We start from the raw sequence: 21476 nt of genomic DNA, 5'->3' as shown, positions 1-21476 counted from the left end.
TAACTCCTTGTTGGAAGAGGTATCTTGTGAATGGTTTATTTATTTATGGTTTTGCTTGCATACTGGTTTAAAAAATCTTGAAGTGGTTGGCAAGAAAAACTCATCAATGAATGAATATTCATTAAAACATGCAAATAAATAAAATAAGGAATTCTGCAATAAAGAGATAAAAGCAACACCCAATTTATAAAGTTTAGCCTATCCAATTAAATATTGTTGAAACCAAGCCAAGACTCTTTATTTTTCAGTTGTGAAAAATAAATTATATTTCAGTTCTAAGGTGCCTATTATTTTTCCAGTTGCCTTACGCACATTTTCCCTCCTGTTGGCTCCCTTACAGCTTATGATGGTGATCTATATTCTGCCTGCTGCAATTTTAATCAGTTCTTCAACCTGTCTGTCAGTTCAGACATAGAGCCCAGTACTGGGAGTGCCAATTATTTGTCCAAAACGTCTCTACTGCAAACGTTGTTGGTCTCGAGTACTGTTAAATACAAGGACATGGCATGTTGTTTCCCTGCAAACTACCAGAAAAGGGGGGATGAAAGAGAGATGTAAGTAGCTAACAGAGATACTACAAAAAATACTATGTTAACAGAACCATATTCTAGTCTGTCCTAATAACATTTTCATCAACAAGTATTGCGGGCCTAATTGGCAAAATAGAGCTATTGTATTTTATATATATATTTCTATTTATACCCATGTTATCAGCAGTAAAACTGGATTAGAGGGCATTTTATATTTTTCACCTGAATTTCCTGAAAATCTTTTCTTTTTAATGCAAATGGCAGATCCTTTTTTTTGCTGCTGGTACATAAATTTCCCTGATACAGGCTTTTAAGGTGCATACATTTAAAAATCATTAAAAAAAAACACAGGTAAAGGTTCCCCTCGCACATATGTGCTAGTCGTTCCCGACTCTAGGGGGTGGTGCTCATCTCCGTTTCAAAGCCTAAAAGCCAGCGCTGTCCAAAGATGCCTTTGTGGTCGTGTGGCTGGCATGACTAAATGCCGAATTTCGATGCACGGAACACTGTTACCTTCCAACCAAAGTGGTGGGTTCCTGCCAGTTCTCTCCTCTTCTATAGAAGAGGTTCCACAAATCTACAGTGCCGTTTACAACCGGTTCCAGCTCCCTCCCCCCACCCGTCAGCACGTCATCAAGATGAAGAGCGAGAGGAGGAATTCTGGGAGTTAAAGTCCACAAGTCTTAAAGCTGTCAAGTTTGAACACCCCTGGGTTTTTTTTCTAAAGGGTTAGGGGTGCCAGGGTCTTGTAACTTGACAGATTTAAGACTTGCATGCTTCAATGCCAGAATTCCTGAGTCAACATGACTAGAGGAAGAATTCTGGGAGTTGAAGTCCACAAGACTTAAAGCTGTCAAGTTGAACACCCCTGGGTTTTTTTTCTAAAGGGTTAGAGGTGCCAGGGTCTTGTAACTTGACAGCTTTAAGACCTGCGTGCTTTAAATGTCAGAGTTTCTGAGCCAGCATTTTGGTTGCTAAGCAAGAGCATTGTTAAGTGAGTTTCACCACATTTTACAAGTTGGCCATGCCCACCCAGTCACATAGCTGGCAAGCCACTCCCACCCAGTCACATGGCCAGCAAGCCACTCCCACAAAGAAGGCCACACCTACAGAAGAGGTCTTAAAAATGTTGAAATCCACCACTGCATACAGTGGGGCAAAAAAGTATTTAGTCAACCACCAATTGTGCAAGTTCTCCCACTTAAAAAGATGAGAGAGGCCTGTAATTGGCATCATAGGTAGACCTCAACTGTGAGAGACAAAATGTAAAAAAAAAGACCAAACAATCACATTGGCTGATTTGGAAATAATTTATTTGCAAATTATGCTGGAAAATAAGTATTTGGTCAGTATCAAAAGTTCATCTCAATATTTTGTTATATATCCTTTGTTGGCAATGACAGAGGTCAAACGTTTTCTGTAAGTCTTCACAAGGTTGGCACACACTGTTGCTGGTATGTTGGCCCATTCCTCCATGCAGATCTCCTCTAAAGCAGTGATGTTTTGGGGCTGTCGCTGGGCAACACGGACTTTCAACTCCCTCCAAAGGTTTTCTATGGGGTTGAGATCTGGAGACTGGCTAGGCCACTCCAGGACCTTCTTACGAAGCCACTCCTTCATTGCCCGGGCAGTATGTTTGGAATCATTGTCATGTTAAAAGACCCAGCCACGTTTCATCTTCAATGCCCTTGCTGATGGAAGGAGGTTTGCACTCAAAATCTCACAATACATGGCCCCATTCATTCTGTCCTGTACACGGATCAGTCGTCCTAGTCCCTTTGCAGAAAAACAGCCCCAAAGCATGATGTTGCCACCCCCGTGCTTCACAGTAGGTATGGTGTTCTTTGGATGCAACTCAGCATTCTCTCTCTTCCAAACACGACGAGTTGTGTTTCTACCAAACAGTTCTATTTTGGTTTCATCTGACCATATGACATTCTCCCAATCCTCTTCTGGATCATTCAAATGCTCTCTAGCAAACTTCAGATGGGCCCGGACATGGACTGACTTAAGCAGGGGGACACGTCTGGCACTGCAGGATCTGAGTCCCTGGCGGCGTAGTGTGTTACTGATGGTAGCCTTTGTTACGTTGGTCCCAGCTCTCTGCAGGTCATTCACTAGGTCCCCCCGTGTGATCCTGGGATTTTTGCTCACCGTTCTTGGGATCATTTTGAGCCCACGGGGTGAGATCTTGCGTGGAGCCCCAGATCGAGGGAGATTATCAGTGGTCTTGTATGTCTTCCATTTTCTAATTATTGCTCCCACAATTGATTTGTTCACACCAAGCTGCTTGCCTATTGCAGGTTCAGTCTTCCCAGCCTGGTGCAGGTCTACAATTTTGTTTCTGGTGTCCTTTGACAGCTCTTTGGTCTTCACCATAGTGGAGTTTGGAGTGTGACTGTTTGAGGTTGTGGACAGGTGTCTTTTATACTGATGACAAGTTCGAACGGGTGCCATTGATACAGGTAATGAGTGCAGGACAGAGGAGCCTCCTAAAGAAGAAGGTACAGGTCTGTGAGAGCCAGAAATCTTGCTTGTTTGTAGGTGACCAAATACTTATTTTCCACCATAATTTGCAAATAAATTATTTCCAAATCAGCCAATGTGATTGTTTGGTCTTTTTTTTTACATTTTGTCTCTCACAGTTGAGGTCTACCTATGATGCCAATTACAGGCCTCTCTCATCTTTTTAAGTGGGAGAACTTGCACAATTGGTGGTTGACTAAATACTTTTTTGCCCCACTGTATATGGCAAAAGACCTGTGTTAAATTTTGCTCGCTGCCATTGCCCTTATCTCTCCCGGGATCCCACTGAAGACAGTGGGGTTGGACTATTCTGGGAGTTGAAGTCAATACATCTTCCAGCTGTCAAGGTTGACAACCACTGGCTTAAAGTACCATGTCGGCTAACCATCGCTGGAGAATCAGGTTTTGCTTTTTTCCATCCCCAAGCATGGAGCCATGGAACAATACATATTTGTTTGGGCACTTAAATTTCATAGTTTCATACTCCCGCATCTTGTTTCTTTCTCTCACTTTCCTTTCCTTACATCACATCAGTTTCAGGTATCTCTTGCTCTTCTACATTTTCCCATGCCCTTGATTCTGATACTCTATGGATAAATATTATCGAAGAAGATCAGCATGAGAGAAATGCAACTCCCTTCTATACCAGCTTGGAAATGGATACCTGTTGTAGAGGGTGCATTCAACACAGCTGCACAGGGTAGAAGAGAACCAAGTAGAAATGTACTGATTTAAACTTGTCGGTGACTTCATTTAGCAAACACCCATCAACATCACCCACCCTGCCCCATTTCAACCTGATTTCATGTGATACATAAAGTTATACTTTTAAATATTACATACATTATTGTAAGCATTAAGTATTTCTTAATTTGAATAATGCCACTGAGTACAGTCAGTATGGTCTAATGGTCCAGGTGCTAGCCAAGAAAATAAGAGACTATATCTTCAACGTCTCCCTTAGGTATGAAAGTTAGTTTTATCCTCCAAAAGTTGAGGTGTATATCTTTTTTTTTTTTATTAAAAGAGTTTTGTACAAACAATTTTTCCCCCTTTTCACCCCCCCGCCATACAATATAAATCTCATACAAATGCTATACCCCCCCCAACCTCCCCACAAAAATTCACTTTCAAATATTATACCAAATACTTTGCCCCCTCCTCTCCCCCCATCTTAAAATAGATTACTCGTAACCCCTCTCCTCCCAACAAACACAATATAAATTTCTCTTAGATTAATAATAACACATTGATCCCATTTTCTAAGCTAATTTAACATCTATAACTCTTAATATAAATTTCTCCTAGCATAACAATATTTCATTAATCCCATCTTCTAATTTATTCATACATATATATTACCCCACCCTCCACCCTAACCCTCCCCCACCTCCCACACAAACCCACCCCCATGACTTCCGCTGTATACCACTCTAACAATTCCAAACATCCCATATACTATTTACTCTGATCATCTATCGGTCTAAACATTCTTACCTAAAGGCTACATAATAACTCCTAGTCTGGTATTTATTCTGTATATAATCAATCCATTTTGCCCATTCCTGTGTGTAATTGTCCTGTTTCTGAGCTTTTAAGAAAGCTGAAATTTTTGCCATTTCAGCGAACCCCGCCACCTTCTGAATCCATTAATCAATTGTCGGTAAAAAATCTTTTTTCCAATGTTGCGCAATCAACAACCTAGCTGCTGTGACCATATACAAGGCCAATTTTATTTCCCCTTTGGTAAAATCCTTAGCTATACCCAATAAAAACATTTGCGGAGTGAATTGTATTCTTTTCTTAAATACATTCTGCATAACCCACCATATTTTTATCCAAAAAGCTTTCACCTTGTTACAAGTCCACCATACATGAAAAAAGGTAGCATCTAGACACCCGCATCTCCAACATTTTGGTTGAACATTTGGGTACATGCATGATAATTTTTTAGGATCTAAATACCATCTCTAAAACATTTTATAAAAATTCTCCCTTAAATTCTGTGACTGTGTAAATTTAACATTCTGAACCCATATTTTTTCCCACGTTTCCAACATAACCACTTCACCAAAATTCTGAGCCCATTTAATCATACAATCCTTAACCAATTCACTTTCTGAGTCTCTTTCTAACAGTACATTATATATTCTTTTAACTTGTTTTGGACCAGTCTCTTTTATCTGCTTAATCAGTTCCACTTCTTTATCCATAAAACCGACCCTACGATCTTCTTCCCATCTCTTCTGTAGCTGTATGTAATGTAACCAATTTAAAATAATTCCTTCTTCCAACAGCTGTTCCAAAGTTTTTAACTTCCATTCACCCCCATCAGCAATAAGCACATCATAGGTGTATATCTTGACACATTTGTCAAGTGAAATGAACTTTTTCTTCTCCATAATAGTCTGGGAAATGTGTGCTTAATGTAGCAATCGTGTTAATTTTACTTAAATTATATGTAAAAGATTGTGCAGTGCAAATATATAATTTCATGAAAAATCTCAAAATTTGAGACGTTCTTATGGTACTTCTATACAAATGTGGTAAGTATTATTTAAAGACTTTGACCAAATTGAATGATCATTACATATTCTAATAGCGGGCTGATGTTGATTAAAAGGAATGGTTGTCAGCCTTCTCTAAATATTACGGATCTTGTATGCGGTACTTTGAATAAGCATTTGAAAGAAGGATTGGAAATTACTACCTTTGTTAGCCATACATCCTCCTTCCCCAAGTTAGTTCATGCAAACACTAATATATGCCTCATATATTAGACAGCAGTCCTGGAAATAATATGGAGAAACACTATTTGTTCTAGTTTGCAATCAAAGGGGAATGTGATCTTTTCAAATCATTTGAGAGAATTGAGAAACAGCATTATTCACAGTTGGATCTCAGTCTCTCTCCTGAGGCTGTGTGGGTATGCTTTTACACAGGTGAAACCAATGAATATTCAGTCCGTGCGGATGGGAAGAATTTCAAAAACTTAAATATCATAGAAAGGATAGATGAGATCATCTATTAAAAATGACATTTGAACAATTCTTAGCGATTCAGTATGGCTGTTATTACTACATTCACCCCATCTTTGTAGTTATTTGTAGTTATTCTCAGTGCCCATTGCTAAAGCAGCTGTTACCATGGTAAGAATTACCACTGTTCTAAAAGCAGCTGTTCTATATAAACATTAAGCAGCTTCTGTAGTTAAAAAGCCATTTTTAAAAAATGTATCTTTATTCAAGGTCCTTAGGTCTAGTTCTGTGATGGCGAACCTATGGCACTCATGCCAGAAGTGGCATGCAGAGCCATTGCCCGTTGCTCTCGCAGGTTTTGGCACGCCGGCCAGCTGGTCTTCATGCACATGGGAGTGCCAGAAACCAAAAGAGCAGCTGGCCAGTGTGCATGCACACGCTAGAAACCAGAAGATCATCTTCCCAGTGTGCACATGTGTACCGGCCAGCTAGTCTTTGTGCATTCATGTGCACCCAGGAAACCAGAGAATCATCTTCCCAGTGCATGCATGCGCACCGGGCAACTGCTCTTCTGGATCCTGTTTCGGCACTTAGTGCCGAAAAGGTTCACCAACTGTAGCCTAGTTCATACCTGCTAAAATGCAATGAAAGCCAGCATGGCATAATAGCAATAACACTTAGAATTATACACTTCACAGTGCTTTACAGCACTCTTTAAGCAGTTTACAGACCATATTGCCCCCTCATTTTACCCACCTCTGAAGGATGGAACACTGAGTCATCCTTGAGCCTGGTGCCTTCGAACTGCCAAATTGCAGGGAGCTGGCAGGCAGCAGTTGTAGGCTGCAGTGCTGCATTCTAACCACTGTGACATCACGGCTCTTAATAGTTATGGGAACCAAGATCATCTACCTTTGTTCACGTTTGAACGGTACCCCAGGGCCTACAAGCATCCAATACACTTATAAGCAGTTGTCACAAAATAGATTTCATTGCATTGATTGTTTTGTACCAGTCAGTAGGTGGGCAGCTGCATTCTGTAACTGCAGCTTTTTGCATCATCTTGAAGAGTAACCCCTGCCGAAATGTCATAAGTCTAACTGCAAGAAGACAAGGGCATAAATTACTGTTTTCGGTCCCTTCTGAGCCAGGAAAGGTAGCAATTGGTAGACTAGTTGAAACTGGCTGAAAGCTGCTTGAGCATTGTCTTGCCTTGCTGTTCTAGGAGAACCCTACATTATACGCTTGTTCCTTTACAGGTAATGACACTTTGTCAAGAGCAATTGTTCCAGAAGGCTCCTGGGTTTTAGCAGGCGTCATTGCACCAATCCACTTCCACACATTGTTTAGCTACTGGGTCAAGACTTCCAGTTTGGCTTGAGAGTACAGATACAAATTTGATTATCATTATTATATTGAAGTTTCCTGGAAAAGGACAAGAATTTGTTTGCAGCTGTAATTTAACTACAGCCTCAAGAACCTTATCTAAGAAAGGAAACTGGTAAATATTGTTTAAGAGTGCTGGGTTGAATTGTGGCTTCTTGAGGTACATGTAGTCCTTGATTGATGACCGGTCCCTTAGCAATCGTTCAAAATTACAACAGATCCCCCCCCCCCATTCATGATCCAATGTTGAAATGTTCTGCCAACATTCTTATGTGTGCAAGGCTACCACAGGTTGTGACCATGGAGATGCTGCAACAGTCATAAGTGTGAAAAATGGTCACAATCATTTTTTTCAATGCCACTGTAATTTTGAACGGACACTAAGTGAAGTGTTGTAAGTGGAGGACTACCTGTAAGGGACATTTGGAATCTTAAGAATTCTTCATCAAACTGGTTGTTAAGTCAAGGGTGAAGTCAAAATGAAATTCTTTTTTAAGTTGAACTCCACTTCCACTGACTTTGTGAGTGTATCTATAAGTTTCTTGGCAATAAAATGCAAACGATTCTATAACGCTATACTCTGCATTTCTAGAGATTTGCATCTCCCATCCAAATACCGTAGTAACAGGATCCAATTCTCCTTAGTTTCGTCATCCAGATAAAATCAGCTATGTGCTGCCATCTGCTGAGAATAAAATACAGGGGCAGATTTTTTAAAAATAGCTTTTGTATTGCACTTAACAGGCTGGCGGTGGCGTTTAGTCATGCCAGCCACATGATCACGGAGAGCGGACAGCGCTGGCTCTTTGGCTTTGAAAGGGAGATGAGCACTGCCCTCTAGAGTCGGGAGCAACTAGCACATATGTGTGAGGGGAACCTGAGAAGGAATGGAAAGTTTACCTTTACCTTACTGCACTTAGATATAAGCATATACCAAATCAAAATGCATGAAGTACTTATATACTGAACCAAGTAGAACAGGGATTACAGAATGTCAACTTGTGTACATATTTTATATTTGTGGCTCAGTCTTCATTGCCAGTGACAGCCTGAATAAGTGAATAAAATGGCAACATTTTCAGAAAGGTTTTAACATTATCTCTCCCAGACTTGAGAGGAAATGACTGGCCCAACATCACCTAGCTGGCTAAGGCAAAACTAGAACTCCTACTCTCCTAGTCTGAAACTTCAATCATTACAGCAAGGTGTGTCTCCAAAATTATCTCATATAGGCCACAATATTCTTTTGTCTGCCATCTAAAATTGTTTTAAATCTTAAGCAAAAGTTTGATCTTTTTTTTAAAAAAATGACTGAGCTGGTTCAGTTCGTTTATGTAATCTGATAATTTTAACTGGGCTGGGAGTTTTTCTTTTAAAGTTCTTCAGTTTGCTTTTGGATATTATTAACTATTGCATTTTCATTGTTTTAATTTTCTCTTATCCCACTTATCATTTAAAGAACTGTATTTTTTTGTCAAGCAACTAATAATCCTTCTAAGAAAACCAGAATTGTAGGCTAGATTAGGAAGTGGGAAAAGGAAAAGGGGAACCAAAGTATATGATGCAAATCACTTCCAGTTTGCTGCCAATGAAATTATATAAACACTTGCAGGAAATAACCAGGAATTAGGAGGACATGAAGGAGATTTTACTTAAATACATATTTTTACTAAAGTTGGAAACATTTATTAATTAGGAACCACTTTAAGTTCACAAATGGGGCAGAAAAAAAGAAAATATTTGCTGAAAAAAATATATTAAACAATTCTTAATATTTACCAAGGACTCACAAGTATTTACATCCAACTTCCTCCTCAAAACTTACTTTTACATTGGCAGCCCAAGACAGTTTTATTCCAGGTAAATTATTTGCCACTCAAGTTTATTGTCACCTTCCAGATGCCTCTCTTTTAATTGGAGATGCCTTGAAGTAAAGTTGGGATTGTCTGCAAATGAAAATATATTTCCCTGAAGCCATAGATCCTTCTAAACTTATTTTATTTATGCTGGCAGACTGGGTTCATTTAACCCAGAGATACTAACATACGACCTATAGGCCACAAACTTCCCCATCAATACCATGTGGGTTTGATGCAGTTTCCATAGTAGTAGCGTTGGGTAAGGTAAAGGTTCTCCTTGCACATGTGCTAGTCGTTCCTGACTGTAGGGGGCGGTCTCATCTCCATTTCAAAGCTGAAGAGCCAGAGCTGTCCAAAGATGTCTCCGTGGTCATGTGGCCGGCATGACTAAACGCCAAAGGTGCATGGAATGCTGCTACTTTCCCACCAAAGGTGGTTCTTATTTTTCTTCTTGCATTTTTACATGCTTTCGAACTGCTAGGTTGGTAGAAGCTGGGACAAGTAATGGGAGTTCACTCCATTACGCGGTGCTAGGGATTCGAACTGCTGAACTGCCGACCTTTCTGATCAACAAGCTCAGCGTCTTATGCCTATAGCAAAGGTATGGTTAGGACTTTTATTTATTTAGATCCCATTTTTATTACTTTTATAAATAACTCAAAAATGGCAAACATATACAAAACTTCTTCCTCCATCTATTTTCACCACAACTTTGCGTGGTGGGTTGGGCTGAGAAAGAGTGACTGGCTCAAAGTCATCCAGCCAGCTTTCATGCCTAAGGTTGACAAGAATTTACAGCCTCCCAGGTTCTAGACCAGTACTTTAATTACTACATCAAACTGTTAAATTCTTTAGGAACATTGTTCTTCCATCTTCATTCCCACAAACCAACCAGGTATTCCTTAACAATCTCCCTGGAGTAATCTGGTGCAGGATTTCTTCAGCAAAGCATCCTTTCAAATTTTTATTTTCCTCGTTCATTCCCTTTTTCTTTTCCTTCCCCTTTCCCTGCCTAGAACCCAAACTCCTCCAATAGTGAAACCTATCTACGTCAGGGCTTTAAATTATTCTTTTGCCACTTGAGCAAAATCAATGACGCTGGGTGCTCTTTTCAAGATTGTTTGGCTCTTGGCCCACACTGAGATCATCCATAGGAACAGCTCTTGGGATGCTCCAGCTGAATGAGATCCATAAACTGCTTGAAGTATTCCTGAAGACCTGCAGCTTCGCCTTTGTTCACACCTCCTAGTCATGTGTGAAAGTGGGCAAGGGGGTCTGTTTAGCCACACACAATGTGGGCAGGCATATTTTAGGCCTATGTATTGCACAAATCCAGCTGGTGCGGGTTAGCTATCTGGACCACCCAGAGGATTAGAATTAGTAGATTGTGATTTAAAGAAATGTAGCCAGCGCACTGCAGATACACAGCCAGTTCTCCAAGGAGATGCTCAAATCCCCCCCCCCCCGCAACCTCTCGGCCGTCGTTGGGATTAACCCACTAGATTTGGTGCTGAAAAGAAAGTGGGCGGCGCTACCTTCGTTTAGCTACCTGGAGACCCACGAGAGACGCTTCACACGCCCTCCCGTTCCTTCACGAGTGCTCGGGTTTAAGAGTTGTTTTGCTTTCCGAGTAATTGGCGAAGTATGCCACGAGCTGAACTCAGGCCGCCACGAGGTTTCGCGCGCTCTCAGACTACCGGTCGAGTGCGCGCCCGCTTGCTTTGGGCCAACTTTTGGGATTAGCCCGACTTCGCTCGGTCTGAGTCGCAACGGCGGGTTTGCGCTTCATAAACACGCGCAGGCTTTCTAGCACCTCAGCCTGCCCGGCGCGAGGGATTAACGAGTTAATTCGTCAGCGCGCATCCGGCTAGTTCTCTCCCCCACCCCCCAATACGCGCACCACACAGGCGCGCAACAGAGGTTAGCGCGCTTTCGCCTCCATTTATTCTGCCCCTGCATGTGTGTATGTGTGTGGGGTGGTGGTGGGGTGGGGCTCCGTTCCCGCGGTGTAGGCAGCCAGCTCCGCAAAGCGCCTCTCCCCACAGCGGCTGCCGCGCACAAAGGGAGGGGAAAAAACCCGCCGCCCTCGCGCGCTTTTTTGTAAGCTTCCTAAAAAAAGGAACAGCATCGGAGCCTCCGGTGGGCGCAGAGACCCGGCTTCGCTTCCAACCCAGGGTTTTTAAATCCCGCCGCTCGGGGGAACGAGGGGGATCCGGGGGAGGCGTGGCCTTCCGTAGATGCCGACGGAGGAGGCGGCCGGAGGGAGGTTTCGTGGTCTTTGGGGGGGGGGGGGAAATCGGGGCGGGATTAAGCTGTGTCAAGACTCCTCTCGAGTTCTGCATGGATACGCTTCCGCGGTCCGGCGAGGCTCCGCGACTCATCCTGCGGGTGTCCCTGCGCTGATTGGAGCCCTGCGTGAAGGCGAGGAGATTAGATGCCGCTGCTTTGCCTTCCCTGGAAAGAGGCAGGCGTGAGCTTTTTTTCCGAAGCGGTGGACCGAATGGAAGGTTTTTCTGTCTAAACGCTGAAGGGGACGACAAAGAAGAAGAAAAAGAAGAAGAAGAAAAGCTTCGCGAAGAAGGGGGAGGAAGAAGAAGAGGGAAAAGCGACTGTAAACGCATTCTCTGCCCTTTTCGTTTTTGTGCTTTTGGCAAGTTCCGCGCTCGGGTCTGCCTCGTAGGTTGTTGCAACAACCAGCCCCTAATTCACTTTTGTTGGAGGAGCGCGCCTCGAATCGGGAGGCCCCCGTTGAACTGCGCCGGGGAGTCTTCGGCTCCTGCAGTCCTAGCCTCTCAAGGAGGCGGAAGTTTTTTTTCTTCTTCTTCTTTCCCAATTTGAAAAGAAGAGCTTCGCGAGAGAACCATGCAAGTCTCCATAGCGTGCACGGAGCATAACCTCAAGAACCGGAATGGGGAAGACAGGATGATCAGCAAACAGAGCTCCTCCGCTCCAAATGCGGTCAATGCGGCCAGAGCAAAATTCCGGACAGTGGCGATTATCGCTCGCAGTTTGGGAACCTTTACCCCCCAGCATCACATTTCCTTAAAAGAATCCACTGCAAAACTGACAGGGATGAAATACAGGTATGGCAGATCTTTGGGGTCACAACTCGAGGTATTTCTTTCCCCCTTTCACCATCCCCTGCACCTCAAAGATTGTTACTGACATACAAAGTTATGGACATATAAAGTTCCTTTCCCCCCCCCAAAAAAAACAAGAAACAAACCCTAGAATCCTCTTTTATTTTGTTTTTTAGAAATGAAATCACCCCCAAAAGTTTAAATATTTAGAAATCTAGAGTTCCAAATTTGTGGTAATATTGGGTTTGGCGCTGGCTGCCTCCCATTAACTGGGATTTTGGTCTTTGCAGCCCCAGATAACTTTTGATGATTTTTGTAATTTCACTGAGTAAATATTTTAGTGAAGAGAGATTTGATGGCTTTCCATTTGTAATTAGGGAATTTGGGTTACTGCCTCACTCTTGAGGATCTACTCAAGAGAAAGTTTGCCTCTCAAGGCACCTGCTGGGCTGTTCAGAAAAGCAATATCTGTTAAACTCAGTGGGAAGCTCTTTTTGCATATTTATTTATTAACTTTATATGCCACTCATTTCCCTTTTGTATTCTAATTACCGCTGAGCGGCTCATAATGAGCTTCCCATTTGCAACAGAGAAAGATTTGTTTTGAATAAAATGTGGAGTAAATTGCATAATACAGTAAAGTAATGTGTTTAACTGAAGAAGTGTTATTTTTCCACAAAGGAAGCCAAAAAGAAGGCAGTGGAAGATGGTTGCTGACTTAATTCTGAGATTCACTGTATTTCATCCTGATTTTAAAGTAGGATTTTGTTTTAACTTGATAAAATGAATAGCTGTACTTAATGGTGTAGTCAGGATGACTCCTCCGAGAAGTCATTTATTTGGCATTTGAATGGTTAGTTCTTGAATACAAGAGGACACAAGCACTTATTCCCACACCTATCATAAGCAGAGTTGTTGCTTAGTCATCAGATCACCTGCTGAATTTACTGCAGTAACATTGTGAATGGTATTGAAGGTAAGCTCTAGACACGAGTTTTAATTCCACTGAGTAAAGAAAGTCGGTGTTCGTTATGCAGGCTAGTCCAGAAGTAGATTCTCTGTACATTCTCTGCCTTACAGACAGGAGAATATGCAGAGTATTGCACCTCTAGGCTTAGTTAATAAAACTGACCAAGATAGCGAAAGCTTTTTTTGTTCCTATAATTTAATGCATGCGTTTCCAATGAAAAGCACAATTTACAGTGGAAGAAGTTAAGGTGCTGGATTAGAGCAGGAAAGGCCCTGGTTCAAATCCACTGTGGAAATCCACTCCTTCAGCTGTGGAAACGTCCCTAGCAGACTTTCATGCAGTCACACTCTTTCATTCCATCCTACATGATCAGGCTGTTATGGGGAAAATTAGAGGGTGTGACATGGATCTCATCTTAGGGATTTCTCTTGGGGAAAAGCAGGAAGAATCTAAGTAAATCTAAGTTAAACCAAGTTAATAAGTTAACTTGTTAACTAAGTTAATAAGTTAAACCAAACCATCAAGACCATCAAACCACGTCATCATGAGTGATTATTTTTAGATTGGATGTAAGAGGTAGTGAATTTTGCTGACACTATATATAAAGGGTCTTTCATCTTTTCCAGATCATTTCAGTTAGGTTTGCCTATGTATTTTATGTAGTTAGTAGAGATAGAATGTTATGTAGGATAGAAGGCAGCAAAAAGATATCCCATCCGTCTCCAATTTGTTTGTTAGGCTATATCCCACCTGCATTATTTTTATAAGTAACACAAAGTGGTGAACATATTCAACCTACTTTTCTTCTCCTATTTTCCCCACAACTACAACCCTGTGGGGTGAGGTGGCATGAAAGAGAGTGACAGGTACAAGGTCATCCATCTGACTTTCATGGGACTAGAACTTAGGGTCTCTTAGTTTCTAAACTGGTGCCTTAACGGCTAGACCAAACTGAATCATCAATGGACCATCTGTGAGAAGAGAAATCTTTTCGTTTCTCTCTAACTCCAAATATTCTCAGTTGTAAAGCTCATGCAGTCCATCATGCAAAAGGTATGATATATTCCTTGCCATCTCCACGTAGAGCTTCAAAAATGTCAAGTTAAAATCCCGGAAAAGGATTGAAAGCCAGTTTTGATAGTGTTGAAATAAGTGAATCAGTGGTCTGATTCATCGGGCAAGTTCTTAAGAGTTCTACAATTCATCTGCTGATGGTCCTCCATTTACATCCTTGACCGGGACCCAACTCCTTGTTCTTTGTACCATTCATCTTGAAGTAGTACATTTTTGTTTAAGAGCGGGAATATCACTAACTCTAGACTTGTGAAAGTTAGGTTCTAACTTTCTTCTCCTTTAAGAGACAGTCCATCTTCCAGATACCTTGAAGCTATTTACAGAGTGTTCTGAAAACTATCATTTTCTTATAAATTGTACTACACTATGTATTTTTGGAAACATGGTAAAAAGTGTTAAAATAAATCTCAAGTGAGTTATTGCTGGTTATATGATATTACACAATAATATCTTCCTTTCACACTTTGAATTTCCTGGTATGTATTACGAAACATTTTCAGTTCTTATTAATTCTTAACCTTCACCATTTACATTGGTTTGCTTATATCCTAAATAACAAGAATGACCATGTTATAAATCTCATTGTTCAGGATTCTTTATGTAGGAAGGATGTCTATGTACCACTCGCAAGCTGCTCCTCCATTGAAGCTAAAAATAAAGGCATAAAATGAATGAATACCCTTTGGTGAAAGAAGTGTTATGAGATGTAGAAGGGCAAAATCACCTGAATTATGCAACATTTGCAAGAACACAAGAGTTTTGCTGGATCAAACTGAATCCTTATCTAGTTCAACATTTGGTATCACATAGTGACCAGTCAGGAATCTGTAAACTTCAATCATAATCTAAAGATAATCCTCTTCCACGTTGGTGTCCATTAGTGGTAGTTATTCAAGACACTATATACAATGCTCAAGATTAGTAGTGATAGATAGTCCAATTATCTAACCCCATTTTAAAATTATATAAATTGGTAGCCATGATATTCAATGGCAGTGAATTTCCAAGCTTATTATTGAATAAAGAAATAATTCCTCAGATTTCCCCACAGTTAGGTTCACTTGGTAATTCTAAGTTGTAACATCCATATTTAGGAAACGTCCATGTATATTTCATATGCATATCTGGAAAATATATTAGATAAATTTTACCCATGTTGGATCTTTTTACAGTTTAAATTTTATAGATCAACTTTCATTGGATTCCCCATCTTGGAATGTTAATGAACACATCTGGAGGAAACCAGATTGAACAAAGTTTCAAGTATTCATGAGATCATTATGGGCTGTAGATGACTGCTTGGAAAGTCAAGGCAAAAAGTATCTTGCTAAGATTGTCAAGCAGACTTCATTATATAGTCCATGTTTATTATCTTATCTGCCCTTGCTTTGTTTCTAGAATTAATTGAAATGAAAGTTTGTTATCCCTATGCGATCTTTGTCTACTTGCTTATTCTTGACGAGTTCAGCATATCAAAGAATGCATTTGAGAATAAAAGGATCTGACATCCTTCCGTTCTTTATGAAGAGTTTGGGATAGAAATTAATTTTGCATTTAGTAATTGCTCTAATTGGAATTTGGCATTTGGTATCCAAGAATCTTGATTTTATATTTAAAAAAATTCTCTAAACATTCTGATGAAGAATGGCTCAAAATATGTATAATTCTAAAAAGATGAAGATCTTGGTAGGGGTTGGAGAATACATGAGTTTCCAAGTAGAAAAGATTTAGTCATACATATTACAGAATCATGGTAAACATTACCTTTTTGATAAGTAAAATTATTAGATAACCAGCTTTGGGGCTAAAAGCTGTTTTATGATGCCAAATGTCCCTGCTTTTCTAAAGCCCTCCGTTGCATTATTGGCTTGAAAATTAAATTTCATTAGAATGTTATGATAAAAATATATTTTGGTTCCTGCTAAAGAAAAAGATCGTAAATATATAAAAGACTTTTTAGATAACACTTTTCAGCAGAATGGGATTTTTTGCCTCATTATTTCACTCGTTCATTTTTTTTTACGCTCTTTTGCCTCTTACATCTGGTAGGCATCTTTTGAACAGCTACACCTGAAAGGAACAGCTTCCTTCCTGAAAGGAACATCTCTGTCAGTGTTTTTATATAAAGGCCACACACGAGATAATTATTGTATAATACAGAGGTTGAGAAAATAAGAGATGCAGTGACAGGAACAAGAGGATCATTAATAGCAGAGTTTTGCACCACATCGTAGATAAGCAAGAGAAAAATATTACTTCTAGTTTTAATGCACTTTATACTCCAATGAATTCAAAGCACTACTAGATTTAGTAGAGAAGATTTTTTTCCTATTTAAGATTATCTGTCATAAACCTTTATTCCTCCTAAGCTGATTTAGTTTACTTTATTGTCATTGTCCCTTATACAACAAAATTAAATGTGATCTTCATTGTACAATGACAGTTCAGATCGTGGTTGTTAAGGAATCATGTGCAGTCATTAAACACGACATCAGGTGGTGGCTGGTTTCCTCATTGACTTGACTTATTGGAAGCTGGCAGTGAAGATTACAAGTAGTGAAGATGTGACGGTGGGAAGCTGTGACCATTGTAACTGTGTGCTGGTTGCTAAGTGCCCCAATCATGATCCTGTGACTGTGGGGACACTATGACAGTCGCAACTTCAAGGACCGGCCATAAGTCTTCTTGTTGAGCACTGTTGTAACTCTGAATGGTTGCTGAACAAGAAGTCACTAAGTGAGGATTACCTGTATAGTCAAAAGCCCTTCCCTGTCTTTCATGGTTGACAAAGCATAATGATACCCCTGATGACAACCGGACCAACCACTTGATGAGCTCCGTAGTACCCTGGGGTCTCTGGCCTGCTGGCCAAACCATGTCTTCATGCTTTTTGAAGGTGCATTTTATCTTTATATGACTTAGAAGTCTTGAGTTGGAAAACAATTTAATATAACTGAGACAGAAGGAAGCGATTAGGTTCATATATTGTTTTTTTTTAATATCAATATCTTACTGCATGCTGAGAGCCAGTTTGGTCTAGTTAGTAGTTAAGGCTCCAGGCTAGAAACCCAGAGACTGAATTCTAGTCCTGTCTTAGAATGAAAGCCAGCTGGGTGACATTGGGCCAGTCACCCTATCTCTGCCCACAACATCAGGCTTAAGTGACAACTGGTCAGTCAACTGGTCCTTATCTCAACCAATGAATCAACAGTCAGTTGATCTGAAAAAAAAACCTCAGATCCTGCACCAGTGGTAGAAATGCTTGGAAGTTTTTATATATGCATATACATTTAGTATATGTACTGTATATAATTACATGCATTAATGTACTTCCTCCATCTAATGAGCAATCCTTATAAAAGTGTTCCCAATTATCAGAGTCAACTGAATTGTATTGAAATGTATTCAACTCATTGTGATGTGGATATATTTAGGGACTTCTAAAGAAACTAATCAGCATGCAACTGCATTCCACAATAACATGGATTGTTGCAAAATTATTCAGATCATTTCTTTTTAGTATATGAATTTTCATGAGATTCGGGCCTCGCACCTGAGCAAGTCAAAGATGCTGCAGTCGCCTCTGGGTTGTACTGCAGATAACATACCAGAGGCCCCTGTAGTAGCAGGATGCCTCATAGCATTGATTAATATTGAGTGGGGAAGCAGTTCACAGGCATTGCGCCTTATCAGGTACATATATCTCTTGGCTTCACAGAGGAATCAAACTTCAGTTCTGCACTTTCTTTGCCTTGTCTAAAGTGGCATTTAGCCCACAGGAGTCTTGAATTTTATTCTGTGTGAGATGACAGCAGTCTGACAGGCTAGTGAAAATATTTGTTCCTTACTGTATTCAGGTTATGGTTCATTTAATTTGTGGCCCAGACATGGTCTGTATATCCAAATGCTATTTTACCAAGTGTTGCAAATTTTTGAAAAAAAAATATTTGTTTTGAAATGTGTGGCAGAGGTTGGGAAGTATAGTAGTTTTCCCAACTACTTTATTAAAAAGAAAACCAAATTAGTGCAATATATTTCCTCCTTCTTCAATTAATCTTCGCTTAATAAAATATCTCTTTAAAGTATTGTTCTATCGGCATATCCATTCATGACTCATTTTATAAACTCCTCCATGTTTAGTGAGGTCATTCTGTTCTGGATCCTTCTATGGGGGGAAAATCGTAATATTGTTACCTCAGTTTATTGGTACTGACAAATTCTGTTACACCAGAGATAACTAGGATATTAAGAATAGCCCTTTCTTTGAGTGGAGTGAACTGATAGATGCCAGGAGATCAGAGAAGTGATAAGGCATTTGGAGGATATAATTGCATTTGCCCCACGACTTGTCCTATAGGCCATACCTATGCTGCTTCAATCTTAAGAGAATACAACTACAGGAATAGCACTTAGGAATAGCACTGCTCCATAGGGCTTTACAGTACTCTTCAAGCAGTTTACAAATGTCAGCGTATTTCCCTCAACAGTCTGGGTCCACATTTTACTCAGCTTGGAAGGATGGAAGGCTGAGTCAATCTGGAGACAGTCAGGATCGAACATCTGGCTGTGGACAGAGTTTGCCTGCAATACTACATTCTAAACACTGCACTACCACCGGTATGTCATTAAAAGGCTTCACTGATATTATGAACATGGATTGTGGGCAAGGTAGGATAATATCTTTGATAATGGGTTCTCTTAGGCCAACGATGGGGAGGGGGAAAAATCTGTTGCTCCTGAAGCCAGATGAAAATCAGATATAAAGGATATAATGTCATCATTCAGGGAATATCTTGTTGCAACCTTATCATATTTTCCAACTTACCCTTGAAACAGTTGGAATGCACTCAGGTGTTGTATTGTACCTAAAGATACTAAAAAATGTTTGGCTTGAAGGAGAAAAGAAAGGAAAGGAAAAAAAGTACCCTGAATAAATGATTAGTAAATGTAGCAATATATAGAAAACCATAAAACCTACACAAAATGGGCTTCTGATTCTTAAACCACTACACAAATGGATAATATAAGCTTTTAAAAGAAAATGTAATTCACAAATTCAATTACACTATCATGAGAATTATAATGTGACTCTTCATCGTCCTTTTCTAGTGGCTATTGAAACCTTTTAAGCAAATGTTAATTATAATTGTACCATTTACTGCTTTAAAATAATAAAAACAATGAAGCAATACTGCAACCTTCCAATATTGAGAAGTGCTGAAAAGAGGAGTTTTGAATCACATTCCGTTTCCACCATTCACCTTTTTATTTCACAGAAGTATTCATTTGCCTAATGCAGTTTGCTTCAGAAATATCAGAGTTATCCCTTTGCATTTTCTCTCTGTTACATTTTAAAGAGCTGTGGAATAATAGCACTATGAGTGACTAGTGCCTTGTGGAAAAGTGGAAAAGCTGTGTTGATCCCAGGATGTGAAGCGATGTGAGTAGGAAACAGATCAACCCACATATTCTGTGGAACAAGAAATAAATTGCCTCATCAGGAGTCCCAGTGTAGGGCGATCATACAGGTGCAGTACTGATTCAGAAATGTTACAAAGATTCTTTTTAAGTGACCTAACAGGAATCCTGGTGGGTGATTTTTCAGTGACAATGACTAACGCAGTAACAATCATCACAGAAAAAGCTTCCTTCTGCTTGCTGTAACATTTACAAACATTATGTGTGAATCAAGGCACCCCATGTTTACCTTAATATAAGGGTAGTTTGGAATAACTTTGGAAAAAGGCACTTTATATAAATCACAGTTTTTCTAAAAAATACATGCATTTTTAGACATACTTTTTCATCTCACAGTTCTCAGTCATCACTGAATTCATTTTTTTTTAAATTCACAGTGCAGCTTCCGTATGTAAGACTAGTTTGAGTTAAGTAATATTTGCATTATGTACCATCAGACTGGTTAACTTTCACAAAATTTGATTTCATCAAAATTAGATACGGAGTAGTATTTTTTTTTAAAAAAAAGGTGCTTATTTTATACTTTCTTTTAGTTTAAATTAAAGCTTTCTGTTTTCTAGGCATATGAACAAAGTTTGCATGTTGCCTCATTCAAAAGTAAAAATGCTTCACATGCACAGTTGTGATTTTTACACACACACACACACACAAACCTGAGAGCGAGTGGTTTGTCTAAGATAGTTTGTTAGTTTATTGGGTAGGCAAAGATGTGAATTGGAGCTTTTTACTGGGACTGGGAAAATTTGCTCCGTTCCATCTTCTAATTTTGACGAGTCATTTGAGAGCTGTTAAGTAACAGTGGCTTTTTTTAAAAAAATTGCCATTCTGCACAGAGACCTACTCAGATTCCTTGAAATCAGCATCTTTGAATTTGAATATAGTATTGGTTGGACAAAAGGAAGCTGATTTGGAGCTCTAAAAATGTTACTTAGTTTGCGTAATGGAATGTCTGCAAGAAAATAATCTCAGAGTTCTGAATACTTGAGGACTATTTCTATTTGTGCCGTTCTGGTCCATAGTTTCAGTGCTCTCTACATATTTTTTTTTGTTCCTGAGACAAGCTCAGGATAAGCTATGTCTGTGTGTTTTTTTTCCCTGTTCTCCATGAGATGCTCAGGAACAAAAAAAATCAATTGATCAGTGTCAAAATATCTTTTAAAAATGTGACTGTGTGATTAAGTACATTTAAAATGGGATAGCTGAAGAATGCATACTGAAATATTGTGCCACATTTGTTTTCTTAAAATGCAGATTAGTACCGATATGATAGGAAAGATTTATGAGTCAACATATAGAAATACAAATAAGCTAGCTTCTTATTTGTTAAAATTGCCTATCTAATCATTCTATTGCCATTCAATGGGTTAAAAAGAGCAATAATTACTTGAGAGATGAAGCAGGAGAGCAAGTAGAAATTTTTCAGACTACACTTCTGATATGAATACATTATGATATATAAACACATGAAATGTGTAGGTCCAATATTCAATTAATCAAAATGTTCATAACTTGTTTCTTTTATTGCCTGCAGTATGTTTGTTAAAAGAGTCTATGTCTGAATGTACAACTCAACATTATTTTTCTTCCAAACATAA

The 21476-nt window shown here is 39.6% G+C and overlaps 1 protein-coding gene across 2 annotated transcripts in view; it reads left to right on the top strand.

The window, feature by feature from the left end:
- The first annotated feature begins 12137 nt into the window (after nt 1-12137).
- The window catches only part of KCNAB1 (potassium voltage-gated channel subfamily A regulatory beta subunit 1), a 167541-nt gene continuing 158202 nt past the window's right edge, over nt 12138-21476 (top strand). For both annotated transcript variants that reach the window (XM_081956347.1, XM_081956346.1), the window contains exon 1: nt 12138-12362. In XM_081956347.1, the coding sequence (XP_081812473.1) occupies nt 12142-12362 (221 nt within the window). In that variant the 5' untranslated portion in view covers nt 12138-12141. The remainder of the gene's footprint in view (nt 12363-21476) is intronic.

This window comes from Natrix helvetica, assembly GCF_964273705.1.
Source record: "Natrix helvetica genome assembly, chromosome: 5".
Taxonomy (NCBI): Eukaryota; Metazoa; Chordata; class Lepidosauria; order Squamata; family Natricidae; genus Natrix; species Natrix helvetica.
The sequence above is the reverse complement of the archived record's forward strand: the minus strand, read 5'-3'. Positions and strand labels throughout refer to the sequence as shown.